This window comes from Macaca mulatta, chromosome 7, assembly GCF_049350105.2.
Source record: "Macaca mulatta isolate MMU2019108-1 chromosome 7, T2T-MMU8v2.0, whole genome shotgun sequence".
Classification (NCBI taxonomy): Eukaryota; Metazoa; Chordata; class Mammalia; order Primates; family Cercopithecidae; genus Macaca; species Macaca mulatta.
Genome location: NC_133412.1, coordinates 127,987,256 through 128,006,031, shown reverse-complemented (window position 1 = coordinate 128,006,031; position 18,776 = coordinate 127,987,256). Strand labels below are relative to the sequence as shown.

Sequence of the window (18,776 nt, the reverse complement as noted above, 5' to 3'; positions counted from 1 at the left end):
TCTCAAATATACAAGACTGTATGAAGAACCAGTTTAATCAGAATGCATTGGGTTTTGACAAATCTTAGTATTTTACTATAATTGCTTTTAAAAAATACAGATATAGTTTAAGCTTCCTAGTTATCACTTCCTGATCCAGTTATCATCTCACTACAGAGGTAACCACTATCCTGAATTTGGTCCCTTACTTTCTTTTTTTTTTTGAGATGGAGTCTTGCTCTGTCGCCCAGGCTGGAGTGCAGTGGCGTGGTCTTGGCTCACTGCAACCTGCACCTCCTGGGTTCAAGTGATTCTCCTGTCTCAGCCTCCTGAATAGCTGGGATTGCTTTCATGCGGGTTTTTTTTTTTTTTTTTTTTTTTGAGACAGAGCCTCACTCTGTCACCCAGGCTGGAGTGCCATGGCGTAATCTTGGCTCACTGCAACCTCTGCCTCCCGGGTTCAAGCGATTCTCCCGCCTCAGCCTCCTGAGTACCTGGGATTACAGGTACGTGCCACCACACCCTGCTAATGTTTGTAGTTTTAGTAGAGATGGGGTTTCATCATGTTGGCCAGGCTGGTCTTGTATTCCCGTCCTCCTCAACCTCCCAAAGTGCTAGGATTATAGGCGTGAGCCACCGATATCAGCCTCATGTCTATTTTTATACTTTAATTTTCTGTGTATGTTTACAAACAACATGTAACATTGTTTCTACTTAATTTAAATGGCTCATACTCTACATATTCTTCTGCTATATGCTTTTTACACTGAATATCCTTTCAAGGATTTATAAATGCAGCCCATATTTACTCACTTTCATTGCTAGGTCATATTTTATTGTGAGTTTACCCAAACTGTATAATTGTTCTTCTGATTCACACTTCTCTATTTTTGCTATTACCAACAAGACTGCAGTGATTTTATTTATTTATTTATTTATTTTTTGAGACAGGGACTTGCTCTGTTGCCCAGGCTGGAGCGCAGTGGTGTGATCTGAAGTCACTGCAACCTTCGCCTCCCGGTTCAAGTGATTCTCATGCCTCAGCCTCCCAAGTAGCTGGGACTATGGGTGTGTGCTACCACATCCGGCTAATTTTTGTATTTTTAGAAGAGATGGGTTTTCACTATGTTGGCCAGGCTGGTTTCGAACTCCTGGCCTCAACTGATCCACCTGTGTTGGCCTCCCAAAGTGCTGGGATTACAGGCGTGAACCACTGTGCCCAGCTGAAAATTCTGTATTCCCTTGGCTGCATGAATTTCTTTGGAGTCCCTTCATTTAAAAATGTATTTTAAGGAAGTGAGTTGGTCCAGTGTGGTGGCTCACACCTGTCATTCCAGGACTTTGGGAGGCTGAGGTAGGAAGAGCTTGAGCTTGGGAGTTCAAGATTAGCTTGTACAACACAATGAGACTCTGTCTCTACAAAAAAAAAAAAAAAAAAAAAAAAAAAATCAGCTGGATGTGGTGGCACACCTCTAGTCCCAGCTACTGGGGAGGCCAAGGTGGGAGGATTGCTTGAGTCTGGGAGATGGAGCTGCAATGAGCAGTGATTGCACTGCTGCACTCCAGCCTGGGTGACAGAACGAGACCTTGTCTCAAAAAGAGAAAGAGTGAATCATAGGGTAAAGACAGACGTATTAATTGGGTAAACATGGAAGATCTATGTTTAACTCCAACTCTGTGCATTGCATTACAGGGAACTGTGTAGAAGCTCCAAAGCTTTCAGATATAATGCTTAACTCAGAAACTTATAGCCCAGTGTGTTTGGGGGACATGGGCACAAATAACCATGGTACTACGAGGCATGACGAAATAAGCTCTGTATGCTGGTGGAGGCAGCTCTGATGTTAGATGGAACTGTGAGGGTCTGGACCATTCTCCACCAAGTCAGGATAGGCTTATCTTTGTTAGCACCTTGAGTTGATTTAATTCCAACCAGAAGCAAAGAGGTGTGATGCCCTAGGCACTTCTGTCTGTCTCTTCCCTTAATTTTAAACCAGTAATCTGACTGCATTAGCTCTTTCCTATCCTTTAGGATGGGTGCACACTCAAATGTTCCAAGTCATCTTCCACTGTCTTTTAACACTGTCCTTCCAGGAGGATGCATCGGGTGTGCAGCTTCCTTAGAGAGCTGGAGTTGTTGGTGCTGATCACCAGATACCCCAGACAGCACTAATTCCTATACTATGGGTTCAAAGGGAACTCCATTGGACAGAAATTTCCTTTTGAGGAAATCTTTCCCAGGAGTTTCTTTTTACTTTTCCCTCACTTTCTCCCCAGCAGAAACAGGTCTGTTTGTCCTTAAACATATATCTATATATTTGAGTAGGAACATTTTGAAGAGATGAAGTTTCTATGTAGCAGCACAAAACATGGAATAGTTTAAACCAGGGGCACTCTGGTTCTCAGACCAGGAGCATCAGGATCTTCTGGGAACTTGTTAGAAATGCAAATTCTCAGGTCTGCTCAGACCACCTGAAACAGAAGCCCTAGAGGTGGGGCCTAGAGATTTATGTCTTAACAGGCCCACTGGAGGAGTCTGGGAACCCCTGTTTCGAGGGAAGCTTAAATAAGCACTTGGGGGCCAGGCATGGTGGCTCACGCCTGTAATCCCAACACTTTGGGAGGCCAAGACAGGCAGATCCCTTGAGCTCAGGAGTTTGAGAGCAGCCTGGGCAACATGACGAAACCCCATCTCTACAAAAAATACAAAAATTAGCCAGGCATGGTGGCTTGCGCCTGTAATCCCAGCTACTCAGGAGGCTGAGGTGGGAGGATCACCTGAGCCTAGGAGGTGGAGGTTGCAGTGAGCTGAGATTGCGCCACTGCACTCCAGCCTGTGCAACAGAGGGAGACCCCATCTCAAAAAAAAAAAAAAAAAAAAAAAGCAGTTGGGTTTGTATTGTGGGCCTGTCTTACTATACTTTCAGAAAAGGGTCTGGCAGACTAAATACTTGAGGGATGTTACCCAGCAGTGTTATTTGTTGACACTGATTAATTATGAATGACATGATAAAGGTATACCTGAGAACTGACATTGTGTGGTATTGTTGTGGGCAGACCTTTAATTTATGGAGACTGCTTTGGTTTTGTTTGTGGTTATGACCAACAGTAGGAAACAGAATGCCATAAATCCCCGTTTCCAGGGTTACCTTCTTGCTGCTGATAACAGGCAGGAAATTAAAACAATATGTGATAGTGTTCTGTTCTTATCTACAGATGGTAACTTTTAGATGTGTTGGCGCAAAACATAAGTAAATATAGCAGGGAAACTTTATTATTGAAGAAAAATGATTTGGCTAGGTGAAGGTTATAGTCTGGGTTCATTTTAATAAAATGGGGTATAGGCAACATATTAGTGTTCCATTATCACATGAAGCATTTAGCTGTATGAGGATCACTAGATGTTTTTTCTCTCTGATTTAATTTTATTTGAGTATATAAAACATTTACATGATTCCAAGGTCAAAACTATATAACAAATTATATTCAAAGATGCTTCCCTTTCATCCATATCCCTTCTGTCCTTTTCTCTTACTACTTTACAGGTAATCATTTTTACTAGCTTTTAAATTTATCCTTCCAGTGTTCCTTTTGCAGATAAGCATATACATGTATGTATAGGTTCATAGCTTCTCTTTCCACTTTCATTACACAAAAGGTTCCATACTATAGTACAATTTTTAAAATTATTATTACCATTATGCTTTTTAGAGACAGGGTCTTCTGTCACCCAGGCTGGAAGGCAATGGTATAATCATAGCTCACTGCAGCCTCAAACTCCTGTCCTGGGTTCAAGGGATCCTCCTGCTTCAGCCGCCTGAATAGCTAGGACTATAGGCACACAACACCATGCAGTACTTTAATTTTTTTTTTTTTGTAAAAACGGAGTCTGGCTAGGTTGGGCAGTCTGGTCTTGAACTCTTGGCCTCTAGCAATCTTTTCATCTTGGCCTCCCAAAGTACCAGGATTACAGATGTGAGCCACCGCACCCAGCCTAAAAATTATGTCTGAAGTTAGCTTTATTAAGGTGTCACTTACCTTCTGTAAAATTTACCTACTTTACATGTACAATGTGAATTTTAACAAACATATACAGTTATATAGCCACCCATACAGTGAAGATAGGAACTGTTTCCATCACCCAAAAAAGTTTCTTTCTTTCCTTTTGCAGTGAAATCCTCTCTCCGACCTCTCTGGCCCTGGTAAACCACCTGCCTGCCTTCTATCACTATAGTTTGCCTTTCCCAGAGCATGGGTAGTCTCTTCTGTGTATGGATGTCTTTCACATTGTAGTGTACTTTGGGACTCAAACCATGTTATTACATGTATCAGTAATTCATTCCATCTTCTTGCTAAGTGTACTCCATTGTTTATACATTCCAGTTGAGGGACATTGTCCTTTTGCTTTTCAGAAAACTTTTTATTGGTCCAGGCACGGTGGCTCACGCCTGTAATCCCAGCACTTTGGGAGGCCAAGACGGCTGGATCACCTGAGGTCGGGAGTTCCAGACCAGCCTGACGAACATGGAGAAACCCCGTCTCTACTGAAAATACAAAATTAGCCGGGAGTGGTGGCACATGCCTGTAATCCCAGCTACTCAGGAGGCTGAGGCAGAAGAATTACTTGAACCCGAGGCAGAGGTTGCAGTGAGCTGAGATTACGCCATTGCACTCCAGCCTGGGCAACAAGAACAAAACTCCGTTTCAAAAAAATAAAAGAAAAAAAGAAAACTTTTTATTTTGGAACAATTTTAGACTGACTTACAGAATAATTACAAAGATAGTAGAGAGAGTTTTCATATACCCTTTCCCCAGTTTCTCCTAATGTTTAACATCTCACATGGCCATAGTACAACATTTAAGAAATTAATATTGGCCGGGCACGGTGGCTCACACCTGTAATCTCAGCACTTTGGGAGGCCAAGGCTGGCGGACCACGAGGTCAGGAGTGTGAGACCAGCCTGGCCTTTAGTGAAACCCTGTCTCTACTAAAAATACAAAAAAATTAGCTGGGTGTGGTGGCATGTGCGTGTAGTCCCACCTACTCAGGAGGCTGAGGCAGGAGAATTGCTTGAACCCGGGAGGTGGAGGTTGCAGTGAGCTGAGACCACGCCATTGCACTCCAGTCTGGGTGACAGAGTGAGACTCCATCTCAGAAAAAAAAAAAAAAAAAGAAATTAATATTGGAGCCAGGCAGTGGTGCATGCCTCTAGTCCCAGCTACTTGGGAGGCCAAGGTGGGAGGATGGCTTGAGCCGCAGAGTTTACGACTAGCCTTGCAACATAGCAAGACTTGTAAAGATCTCTAAAATAATAATATTACTTTAGACATATATAATAATAAAGATATAATAAAGATCTCTAAAATAATAATAATAATAATAATAAGGCCGGATACGGTGGCTCACATCTGTAATCCCAGCACTTTGGGAGGCCAAGACGGGCAGATCATAAGTTCAGGAGATCGAGACCATCCTGGCTGGCACGGTGAAACCCCATGTCTGCTAAAAATACAAAAAATTAGCTGGGCGTGGTGGCGGGCACCTGTAGTCCCAGCTATTCGGGAGGCTGAGGCAGGAGAATGGCGTGAACCCGGGAGGCAGAGCTTGCAGTGAGCCGAGATCGTGCCACTGCACTCCAGCCTGGGCAACAGAGTGAGACTCTGTCTCAAAATAATAATAATAATAATAATAATAATAATAATAATAATACACTATTTTAAAAAGTAATATTGGTACAATACTATTATTTAAACTACAGACTTTTATTCAGATTTTCATTGTCATTTCTCTAGTCTCCTGCAATCTGACAATTCCTTAGTCTTTCTGTGTTTTTCATGACTTTGATGCCTTACTTTTTTTTAAAATTTTTAAACATTTAAAAAATAGAGACAGGATCTTTCCCTGTCACTCTGGTTGGAGTGGAGTGGTACAATCATAGCTCATTGCAGCCTTGAACTCCTGGGCTTAAGTGATCCTCCTGCCTTAGCCTCCTGAATAGCTGCGACTACAGGAGTGTGCTGCCATGCCTGGCTAATTTTTTTCTTATTTTTTGTAGAGATGGGATATTGCAGTGTTACCCAGGCTGGTCTCAGAATCCTAGGCTCAAGTGATCCTCCCGCCTTGCTCTACCAAAGTGCTGAGATTACAGGTGTGAGCCACTGTGCCTGGCCTGATGCTTTCTAAGGGTACTTGTTTAGGTATTTTGTATCCCTCAATTTGTCTGATGATTAGGCTGCAGTTACGGATTTTTGGGAAGAATACCGCAGGGGTGATGTGCCTTTCTCATGGTGTCCTATCAGGAGCTACCTGATGTCAGTATGTCCTGTTACTGGCAAAGTTAACCTTGATCACTTGGTTAAGGTAGCCTCTGCCAGATTTCTCCACTAAGTTACTATTTTTCCTTTTATGTACTCTGTTAAGGCAAATTATTGCTTTTTAAATTTTGATGTACCTCCATGTGCATGAGAGATACATAGCTTTGCAACTCCCTCAATCTTAATTGTAATAATAATAGTAATAACAATAACTAGCACTTGGTCCGCCTGCATAGTTCTAAACACATGTGCCCATTTAATCCTCATGACACCCTGTGAAGTAGGCACTTTATGCTCATTTTATAGCCGAGAAGATTGAGGTAAGCGATGGAGTCAGATCTTTTTTTTTTTTTTGAGATGGAGTCTTGCTCTCCCTTGCCCAGGCTCACTGTAGCCTCCGCATCCTGGGTTCAAGCAATTCTCCTGTCTCAGCCCCCCAAGTAGCTGGGACTACAGGCATGCACCACCATGCCCGGCTTATTTTTGTATTTTTAGTAGAGACAGGGTTTCACCATGTTGGCCAGGCTGGTCTTGAACACCTGACCTCAGGTGATCCACCTGCCTCTGCCTCCCAAAGTGCTGGGATTACAGGCGTGAGCCGCCGTGCCCAGCCTGGAGCTAGATCTTCACTTCGCCGGAGTTGAGGGGCTGACTTTAACATGGGCCATATGGTTGTCGTCAGAGCTTAGGATGGGGACGCTCTCATTCTTTGCCAGAGAAAACAAATGCTTCCTATATTTAATGATTCTCTCTTGTTTTTACTTTAAGACATTTTTTTTGGCTTGTTTTTCCTTCCAGGAATATTCTTGTGTGACTAAAGATTTTAGTAAGCTATATGTGGCAATAATACCATATTAAAATCTTGGGGAGAAATCCAAGAAACTTTTGGAAACATTAAGGATCTATTTTTGGTCTTCTTTTCAGAAATATGACTGAAGGTGGGGCAGAATATTCAGAATAAAAAAGTGCTGTGGTAGAAGAAACACTCAGTGAGTGACACTGAGCCTTTTTCTCCTGGGATGTTATCAGCCACTTCTACCAGGGGTGTCTGTGTTTGTCTGTGTGTGTCTAACCCTGCCATGTTTGCCTTTCTTTCTTTCTTTCTTTTTTTTGTTGAGACGGAGTCTGGCTCTGTCTCCCAGGCTGGAGTGCAGTGGCGCAATCTTGGCTCACTGCAAGCTCCGCCTCCTGGGTTCACACCATTCTCCTGCCTCAGCCTCTTGAGTAGCTGGGACTACAGGCACCTGCCACCATGCCTGGCTAATTTTTTTGTATTTTTAGTAGAGACAGGTTTCACTGTGTTAGCCAGGGTGGTCTTGATCTCCTGACCTCATGATCTGGCCACCTCGGCCTCCCAAAGTGCTGGGATAACAGGTGTGAGCCACTGCGCCCAGCCCCATGTTTGCCTTTCTTGACCACACTAATGACTTTTCTATGACACAGTCAAATGTATCTCTGAATAGCTTGACTCAGTGTGATAACTGTGGTTTACATGATGACTTGGTCTCTGTGAGCCCCCTATTCTAGTAGCAGTGGAGCCACTGAAGGTCAGGCAGTGTGGGTGGACATTTGTCCATCTTCCTGTGACTCACTCAGCCACCTGCCTTTCCGAGGGGAAAGAGCTGTAGGGGCAAAGCTCTAATACATCCCTTCCCTTCTCTTTCTAATTCTATGTATATTGCATATCCCCCAAATCCTTGAAATTACACAGCTAGGTGTCTTGTTATATCTAGTCTGCCAAACTGTCTAGGTATCAGTACAGTTTTTTTCTATGTATATATTTATTTTCCAAAAATGAAATCCTACTGTATTTCTTTGTAGCTTCTTTTCTCATTGACAATATAGCTGAAGAAGTTTCCATGTCATATGGCATGTATCTACACTGTTGTTTGGGTACCTGCCTGTTACCAATAGCTTGGCTATATTATGATTGGCGGGGATTGTGGCTTGTTTATCTCTATCCCTCTTCAGCATCCGGGACAGGATGTTCTTGCAGTCACAGAATGTTAGGAAGCTCAGAGCTCTCTCAGGCATCATCTAATTAATCTTTTCTCTTGCACATAGCATAGTTGAGGCTAAGTCAGTGCACTTTTTAAAAATAAAGCTTTTTTAAAAAAAATGTCTATTGTATGTCTGGCTGGAAGTGCCAGGGTCCACAGCTTAAACAAGACACTGCTCATCTTCCAAAGCCTACCCAGAGAGGCAGATACACACAAACTGTAGGATTTATTTCCTTAGGAAGGTGACTGTTTAGAATAAGTCTGATGCTGGCCTACAATATATAGAACACTTTACAAATGTAGAAAATTACTTGGGGAATCGATAATAGAGGTCAAGTTTACAGGTGTCTGGGTCTGGCCTCAGAAGTCAGAGGGCTAAGGATTAGTCTTTTTCTCAGATAAGTTTTTCTACATACTGATTATAGACAAAATATAAAGTAGAAGAAAATGTAAGGAAGAAAGTGAAAGTGGCCCATTTCTACTGCCAGAAATAGCCACTGTTTTATTTTGGTATAATTTTTCCTTTCCTCCCTCCCTTCTCCCTCCTCTTCCATACTGCAAATATGTTCATAATCCTGCATTTTTCATGTAACACTTTATCAAGGATTTTTAAATGTCACTTAAAGGAAAAGACTTTGCTACTTTGATAAGGAAAAATATCTAGCTTTAATTTGTATTCCCTTAATATTTTAGGGAAGATTAACATTTGTTTATGTTGACTGTCTATTCATGTTTATCCATAGTAGCTTTTCTATTCTACCTTTCCATAAAATTGGAAATGTTACTAAAGCAAGCCTCTGATTTCAGATGTCCTAAACGATGCTATATTTGATGAAGATCATGATGAGATGGTGATCGTGAAGGACATAGACATGTTTTCCATGTGTGAGCATCACTTGGTTCCATTTGTTGGAAAGGTAAGGTACTCTTTGTTGTTTCCCAGCAATTTAAAACATAATGAAAGTTTTTCAATCAGAATAATTATATTTAAAAATTTTAGCTGCCAATTCCTGATATCCCAGGTATTTACAATTATACATATGTGATTATTCTTTATTAACCTAACAACTTGAAACTTAAAAAACAAAAGCAAAGTAGCAGAAGACCCTCAGGGCAAGACTTTCATGTTAAACACCATTGGCATAGGTTAAAATAATGAGGTTAAAGTAGCATCTCTTTTTTTTTTTTTTTTTTGTAGCTACTACAGGTTCTGAAAACCTTTACCCTTTTATTTATTTATTGTTCGCATCCCAATCTAGAGATGCCCTTTACTTTAACTTGAATAATGTTTGATCCAAGATATTTATGTATGTATGGCATGTCATGAGCAATGATAATTGCAGAATTTCTTGTGACAGAGGTTATGGTATTTGTGGATTTGTTTCTATCCCTTCTATTTTAGGAAAGGTGAGTCTAATGCATTAGATTCCTCAGCACCTCTGAATTTCTTTAGTCAGAAATGTTTAGTCCTAGTCTTATGAAACTTTAGATCTAATCTAGTTTATAGGAAATCCAGAGGCTGAATGGAACAAATCCAGAAGATGGGATACTCTGCTGAACAGCTGGCCTATTCTCTTTTCAGTAGAGAATGTTATGGGTGGGAGCATTATTTTAGAACAAAAGAGACTTAGGAGGTATAACCAAATGCAATGTCAATACAAATGTGTGACTCTCCATTGGATTCCTGTTTAAACAAACCAAAAGTAAAACATTTGAGACAATTGGAGGAATTTAAATCTGAGTTAGTTATTAGATGTTGTCTAGGAATGACTATTTAATATACCTTTGAGAACATGTGGTTTAGAACAAAGAATTGTCCCATTCCCCTAACCCCCATCATAATTTTATTTAATTTTGACTCTTTATTAATAATCTTTAAACAGAAGACTTACAAGAGGTAGTGTTATGAATACTTATATACCCATCAACTAAAAAAGTGTTAACATTTGCTTCATTTTTTTCTTTGTTAAAGTATTGTATCTTTCCACTTTTTTATGGAAATAAAATATAGACAGAAAATGCACAAAACTTAAGGGTGTTCCTTACCACTTCAGAGATCAAGAACTAGAAAAGGCTGGCACGGTGGTTCATGCCTGTAATCCCAGCACTTTGGAAGGCCAAGGTAGGTGGATTGCTTGAACCCAGGAGTTCAAGACCAGCCTGGGCAACATGGCAAAACCCCATCTCTACCAAAATAAAAATAAAAGACCCCTGGGCATGTTGGCACATGCCTGTACTGCCACCTACTCGGGAGGCTGAGGTGGGAGGATGGCTTGAGCCCAAGAGGCAGAGGTTGCAGTGAGCCTAGATTGTGCCACTATATCCCAGCCTGGGCAACAGAGCCAGACTGCCAGACCCTGTCAAAAAAACAAAAAAGCAAACAAACAACAACAACAACAAAAACCCACAACTAGCATCCTGGAAGCTCACCTCATTTCTCTTCTCTTAATTTCTAATCCATCCTTTGTGCCAGTTTATCAATTTATAACCCTATCCTATCAATTTATAACCGTATCAATTTATAACCCTATGGATTAGTTTTCTTGTTTTTCAACTATATATGAGTGGAAAGATTCTACGATATGCACTCTTTGTGTCTGGCCTCTCTTGTTCTACATTGTCAGATTGATTGAGGTCATTGCCTGTCATTGTAGTTTATTTTCATTTTTATATCTTATTCCATTGTACAAACATACCACAATTTATTCTGCTCTTGGTGGACATTTGTATTGTTGCCTCTTTTTTTTGTTTTTTTTTGTTGTTGTTGTTGTTTTGCTATTACAAACAATACTGCTATCAATACTTTTTTGGTGTACATACGCATGCTTTTTTGTTTTGTTTTGTTTTGAGACGGAGTCTTGCTCTGTTGCCCAGGCTGGAGTGCAGTGGTGTGATCTCGGCTTGCTGCAAGCTCCACCTCCTGGGTTCATGCCATTCTCTCACCTCAGCCTCCTGAGTAGCTGGGACTACAGGTGCCTGCCACCACACCCAGCTAATTTTGTTTTTGTATTTTTAGTAGAGATGGGGTTTCACTGTGTTGGCCGGGATGGTCTCGATCTCCTGACCTCGTGATCTGCCCGCCTCGGCCTCCCAAAGTGCTGGGATTAGAGGCATGAGCCACTGCGCCTGGCATATGCATGCATTTCTATTAGAAATGTACCTAGGAGTGGAATTGCAGGATCATAGGGTAATACTCATCTTCAACTTATTAGATGCTGACCTATAGTTTTCCAAAGTGGTTGTACCAGTTTGCACTGTCAACAGTATATGAGATTTCTAGTTGTTTCATATCCTTGCCAACACTTGGTACTTTGTCTTAAGTTTAGTATGCTGTTATGTGTTTAGTAGTATTACTCTTTTTTTGAAAAAAAAAAACTTTTATGGAAAATTTCAAATATGTAATAAGAGTAACATAACAAAGTTTCATGTTCCCATCAAGTAGCTTCAACAGTTACCAGTACAGGACCAATCTTGTTCAATATAGGTCCACACCGAACTATTTTGAGGCAAATTTCAGATTATTTCTTCTAGCATTTGTCTCTAGAAGATAAGAAAAAAAATTTATTTTTATTTTTGAGACAGCCTTGCTCTGTTGCCCAGGCTGGAGTGCAGTGGCAAAATCTGAGCTCATTGCAAGCTGCACCCCCTGGGTTCAAATGATTCTCGTGACTCAGCCTCCGGAGTAGCTGGGATTACAGGTGCGTACCACCATGCCCAGCTAGTTTTTTGTATTTTTAGTAGAGATTGGGTTTCATCATGTTGGCCAGGCTGGTCTTAAACTCCTGACCTCAAATGATCTGCCCACCTTGGCTTCCCAAATTGCTGGGATTATAGATGTGAGCCACTACACCCAGCCTAGAAGATTAAAAAATTATTTTTAGGAACATAACCCCAGTTTGATTACCATATCCAGTAAGTTAGCAATAACTCTTTCAATATATTAAATAATATAAAGTATGTTACAGAGAGCATAACTCTTTATCACTACTTATTAATATGCATCTCTAAAATACTTACCCATACTAGCCATTAATATGCCTCTCTAAAATATTTTCCTTTTTTTTTTTTTTGAGACAGAGTTTTGCTATTGTCACCCGGGCTAGAGTGCAGTGGTGCGATCTTGGCTCACTGCAAACTTTGCATCCCAGTGATTCTCCTGCCTCATCCTCCCGAGTAGCTGGGATTACAGGTGCGCACCACCATGCCCGGTTAATTTTTGTATTTTTAGTAAAAATGAGGTTTCACCATGCTGGCCAGGCTGGTCTCAAACTCAGGTGATCCACGTGCCTCGGCCTCCCAAAGTGCTGGGATTACAGGCGTGAGCCACCATGCCCGGCCCTAAAATATCTTCTTTCTTATTCACAGTAGCACTATCACAAAATTAACAGTAATTCTTAAATAGTATCTAATAACTAACGCATATTTACATTTCTCCAGTTGTCTCAAAAGTTTACTCTTGGTTTGTTTAAAAAGGAATCCAACAGAAAGTCACACATTTGTATTTACGTTGCATTTGGTTATACCTCTTAAGTCTCTTTTGTTCTAAAATAGTGCTCCCGGCCGGGCGCGGTGGCTCAAGCCTGTAATCCCAGCACTTTGGGAGGCCGAGACAGGCGGATCACAAGGTCAGGAGATCGAGACCATCCTGGCTAACACGGCGAAACCTTGTCTCTACTAAAAAATACAAAAAACTAGCCGGGTGAGGTGGCGGGCGCCTGTAGTCCCAGCTACTCAGGAGGCTGAGGCAGGAGAATGGCGTAAACCCGGGAGGCGGAGCTTGCAGTGAGCTGAGATCCAGCCACCGCACTCCAGCCCGGGCAATAGAGCGAGACTCCGTCTCAAAAAAAAAAAAAATAGTGCTCCCACCCATAACATTCTGTATTGAAAAGAGAATAGGCCAGCTGTTCAGCAGTGTCCCACCTTCCGGATTTGTTTCCTTCAGCCTCTGGATTTCCTATAAACTAGATTAGATCTAAAGTTTCATAAGACTAGGGCTAAACATTTCTGATAAAAGTAGTTCATAAGGGCCGGGAACGGTGGCTTATGTCAGTAATCTCAGCACTTTGGGAGGCCAAGGCAGGTGGTGGATGGATCACTTTGAGCTCAGGAGTTCGAGACCAGCCTAGGCAACATAGTGAAACCCTGTCTCTACCAAAAAACAAAACAAAACAAAACAAAAAACAAAAAAACAAAAAAACCAAACAAACAAAAAAACAAGCAAAAGTAGCTAGCATGGTGGCATGCAACTGTGGTCTCAGCTACTCAGGAGGGTGAGGTTGGAGAATTGCTTGAACCCAGGAGGTCAAGGCTGCAGTGAGCCGAGATCACACCACTGCACTCCAGCCTGGCAAGAGAGTGAAACCCTGTCTCAAAAAAAAAAAAAAAAAGAAAGAAAAGTAGTACTTCATAAGGGTGCTGAAGACTTCATATTATGTCATAGCAGGGCCAAGTGAGGTGGCTCATGCCTGTAATCCCAGTGACTTGGGAAGTCAAGGTGGGAGGATAGCTTCAGGTCAATAGTTCAAAACCAGCATGGGCAACATAGTGAGACTCTCTCTACTACAAAAGAATTTTTTTTTTTTTTTTAAATTAACTGGGCGTGGTGGTGCATACTTGTAGTCCTAGCTACTTTTTGGGAGTCTGAGGCAGGAAGATTGCTTGAGCTCAGGAGTTTGAGGTTACAGTGAGCTACGATCATGCCACTGTACCCCAACCTGGGTGACAGAACAAGACCTTGTCTCTAAAAAGAAAAGAAGAGAAAACAATCAGAAAACCCAGATACATCACATCAGGAGCCATACCGTATCTGGTAATCCTGCAATTAATAATGAAGGAATCTTTGAAAGGGAATCTATTGGTGAGCAAATTAAACACAGAAAGCCTATGGCTTGTTCAAGAGGATAGAGATAGTTAGTGGCTTGTCTGCAGCCAGATCCAAGGCACTGATTCTGTACTCAGCCTGCCACCATTTTTTCCTGCTACTTTCTGCTACTACTTCCTCATTGTTTGTGTTTTTGCTACCTTTGTTTAAAAAATATATTATTTAGTGATTTTTTTTTTTTTCAAGACAGTTTTGCTCTTGTTGCCCAGGCTGGAGTGCAATGGTGCGATCTTGGCTCACTGCAACCCTTGCCTCCCGGGTTCAGGCAATTCTCCTGCTTCAGCCTCCCGAATAACTGGGATTACAGGCACCCACCACCATACCTGACTAATTTTTGTATTTTTAGTAGAGATGGGGTCTCACCATGTTGGCCAGGCTGGTCTTGAACTCCTGACCTCAGGCAATTCACCTGCCTTGGCCTCCCAAAGTGTTGGGATTACAGGCGTGAGCCACCACTCCTGGCCTATTTAGTGATTTTGTGAAATGGACATTTAAATGACCTAGGATCTTAAGACCAAAAATAGTATAAACAATAAACAAATTCTGTGTCTGCATAGAAATGTAAACATTTCAGACAGTATAGAAGAAGTTGGTTCATGGGAAAGTTTTAACTCTCTAATTTTTCTTTGAAATACTCAATGTTTAGGTGCTATTTTACTTTTTTCCTCCTGCCAACCAGGAAGGCAGTGAGGTGGACTTCTCAAATTCCTAAAGCATAGTGCTAATGGATGGGGAAAAAATCACTAAGTACTACTAGATCAGTTATGTAAATAGTAAGTGAACAATGAAACTGTTGGCAAACCATGATGCTGTTGAGTCTCTAATTTTATATTTGGTTAATTAATTGCCTACAAGTGGCCATTTACTCTATTAGTCTTTTCAGGAAAGTAATGTTTTTCATATGTAGTATTTGGCTCAAAAAGAGGTAATGTTTATATTTGATATTAATTGGTGCCATTTAAGATGACAGAAATGGCCTGGCTGTATACCGGGTTCTATAAAACTTGGTTCTTAGGGTACAGGTTCTTGCCAAGCCATGGTGGTAGCAGTGCCCTTTTTCTCCTGTTAAGAAGATGGGGCCAGGCGTGGTGGCTCACACCTATAATCCCAACACTTTGGGAGTCCGAGGTGGGCGGATCAGGAGGTCAGGAGATCGAGACCATCCTGGCTAACACGATGAAACCCCCCTCTACTAAAAATACAAAAAATTAGCTGGGCGTGGTGGTAGGCGCCTGTAGTCCCAGCTACTCGGGAGGCTGAGGCAGGAGAATGGCGTGAACCCGGGAGGTGGAGCTTGCAGTGAGCCGAGATTGGGCCACTGCACTCCAGCATAGGCAACAGAGCGAGACTCCGTCTCTAAAAAAAAAAAAAAGGAGGATGGTGTTCTCTAGCAGCTTAGAAACCAGGAAGCCAAGCACAAAAGGGCATGGAGACCTTCTGTGCTACAGGGCTTTGCGGTGGGATCTTAAGGCTGCTGTGATGTGTGGAATGGCAATACTTATGCTTACAGTTTTTGCCATTTAAAGGAGGCTTTCCTGTATACATTTTAATGTTGCTATGAGATCATTTGCCTTTTCTTGAGAATGTTTCTCCTCCGTAAAGAAACTTTCAGATTTGTGTCAAGAGTTCAACTTCACAGGTAAGTGTCAGGGCTGTGCAGTTGACTCTTGAACAACATGAATTTGAACTGCATGGGTCCACTTAGACATGGCTTTTTTTTCAACCAAACAGTGATCAAAAATTGTACAGTATTTGCAGGATACAAAACCTGTATAGATGGAGAGACGACTTTTTATATATGCAGGTTCTGCAGGGCCAACTTAGGGACTTGAGTATGTAGGATTTGGTTATACACGGGGGTCCTGGAAGCAATCTCCTGCATTTATCGACGGACAACTGTACTTCAAGTTTGTTATTTGATTAATAGACTCATACTTACACATTTTTCTTTTACTGCATTTATGTAATTTTAAAAATACGTATGTAAATGTTTCATTTTCTAAGTCTTAACCGTTCCAGATGTTTTCAAGGTAATACATTGTTGTGATAAATTACATATAAGTATGCTATATTCTTTTTGTATTTCCTTATTCTGTCACAAAGAAGGCACTGTATTTTCACTCAGCTCATGATTTCCGTCTCTTCTCTGAAGGTCCATATTGGTTATCTTCCTAACAAGCAAGTCCTTGGCCTCAGCAAACTTGCAAGGTAAGTGTGACTGTGCAATGAATAAGAATACAGGTTTATAGGACCTGCCCTTGCCTGCTGAGAATCTATCTCATCAGGCTTTCTCTCTTTACCTGTATGGATCTAACTTGGAAGTCACATTGCAACTTGAAGTTTATAGTTGCAGAGGCACAGACTCAGAGGGCCTGAAACACAGATGCCCCTTCCTTCTTGTCCGCTATTGCCTGCTCCCTCTTCCACTTCCCACTCTTTCTTCCACAGATACATACATCCTGGAAGTCTCAGTTCACCTCTTTCTCTGCAGAGCCTTCTCTGACTAGAGAGGTCCTGAACTTACCTTCAGTCCAGCACCATCCTTTAAGAGGGGTTTAGCTAACAGTGAAGGGTTGGGGGAGAAGCTGGTCAGGGGTCTAGCTGCAGTGCCCTGCTGTCAGACTTGTCAGGCTTGAGGACTCTTCTATCCTTGTCAAGGGGAGTGCTCAACTTCTTCCCTTTCATACAACACTGCTTTCAGACTTGTAATGAAACTTCCCTGTGGGATCCCCAGCCTCAACCCTGCCTTGCTCTGCACTGAATGCCTCCAGGCATATTTCAGGGGTCCTGCAGGCCAGTCCGTTCACGTCTAGGTTCTTTGTTTCTGCAAACACAAGACTGCCTGCCTTGGCTTTGCGCAGTTTTGTTCTGATACAGTGTTCACTCTCCCGGCTCTCATTTCTCTCTTTCCTGCTACAATCTTTTCTGTTCCTTATCCTGTGAGTTCATGCCTTAAAAAATTCCCTTACTGCCTTTTTTATTTGGGTTTTAGGAGAGGTGATGTACATACACATTCATCTGTGTTTAACTGGAAGTCAACATGGGGGTTTGTGTTCAGATATCTCGGTAGGCCCCAGCCACCAATATTTTATTGCCCTTAAATATCCTTGTTAATTCTTTGTATAAAGTTACTGAATTTTGGGTGATGGAGGAAATACTGGGAGGTGTGTCTGTGTGGAGAGAGAGAGAGAGAGAGAGAGAGAGAGAGAGAGAGAGAGAGAGAGAAAGTTAAGAATAAGCTGAAGGGTGGGGTAAAGTGTTCCTACTCTTTTTTTCAAAAACAATCAAGCTAAGTTTGAATAACTTGAGGTATAGTGACCATATCATAATCGAAATAAATGAGTGTCAGGTGGGTGCAGTGGCTCACGCCTGTAATCCCGGCACTTTGGGAGGCCGAGGTGGGCAGATCACTTGAGGTCAGGAGTTTGAGACCAGCCTCACCAACATAGTGAAACCCCATCTCTACTAAAAATACAAAAATTAGCTGGGCGTGGTGGTGCACACATGTAATCCCAGCTACTTGGGAGGCTGAGACAGGAGAATTGCTTGAACCTGGGAGGCAGAGGTTGCAGTGAGCCGAGATTGCGCCACTGCACTCCAGCCTGGGCGATGGAGTGAGACCCTATCTCAGAAAAATAAAAATAAAAGAAGAGTAATAAATGAGTCTCTGTGACCAGCTGACTGTGCTGTGGCTCTGATGTGTTCCTGTTTCTTTACGCAGGCCCTGGGATTTAACAGTTGTGAAATAGTGGTCCTGATATTTCTCAATTCTGTGCTGGAATCTGTAAAAACTACCCCAGCAATCTGACACCTACCCTCTACAGTTGTTCCTTTTACTTTGTTTTCATTTTCACTTTCTCATTCATTTCCTTTGGGGATCAATAAGAAAGTGGGTAGAAGAGACAAATTTAACTTCCTCAGTTTCTGACCTCATTCTTGCTCAGCTATTTTGCTATTAGACAGGGCTGCTTGGCACCATGAAAGGATATTATATCATAGCTGTAATTGCTTCGCTGGAATAAGGCTCTTAGCACAAATCCAGAAACATTCTGGCTGCTTGCATGTAATCCGTCCCTGGTGGCAGTGCTGAAAAGTTGCTGAGAAAAAGTGTATTGGTAGTGATTGGGAGTAATTAGTCTTACTGTACTTTTTATTAACAACTCCCTTCCCAGTAACTTACTCTCAACTAATAATGTATTAAGCCAATTTCATGTCAACTGTGAGTAAAAATATCTTTACTAAAATCGGTTATTCTTACCATTTTATAAATACAGTCTAAGTAAAATCAGCATGCTTACTGTGCAAACATAGCTGTAGGCCCAGTCCCCTGGGGCCCGCCCTCCCTGTCAGCAAGATTGCCAACCTTTTACCTTGCCCATATAGAAATTCCGGCACTGCTGATGCCTATAACAGACTGTCCATATGTGAAAGGTGTAATAGATAGTTTCATAGTGTAAAAAAGCTGGGCAGATCACATTAGGCCTTGGTCTTGATGTAACAGCCTTCTCTGAAAAACCACCTGTTGATCATGATTAACACTTTATGGGAAACAGACTCAAGAGTGATTCAGTGAGATCATACAATAAATGGCAACCTGGTGG

General features: G+C 41.8%; 1 protein-coding gene and 1 pseudogene across 4 annotated transcripts in view; one reads left to right on the top strand and one right to left on the bottom strand.

Moving 5' to 3' along the window:
• The window catches only part of GCH1 (GTP cyclohydrolase 1), a 53,347-nt gene that overhangs the window by 22,880 nt on the left and 11,691 nt on the right, over positions 1-18,776 (top strand). For all 4 annotated transcript variants that reach the window (XM_015143725.3, XM_001087365.5, XM_077941039.1 and 1 more), the window contains exons 2-3: positions 9,102-9,211; positions 16,328-16,383. In XM_015143725.3, coding sequence (XP_014999211.1) covers positions 9,102-9,211; positions 16,328-16,383 — 166 coding nt within the window. The remainder of the gene's footprint in view (positions 1-9,101; positions 9,212-16,327; positions 16,384-18,776) is intronic.
• Positions 16,756-16,867, bottom strand: LOC114680031 (U6atac minor spliceosomal RNA; annotated as a pseudogene).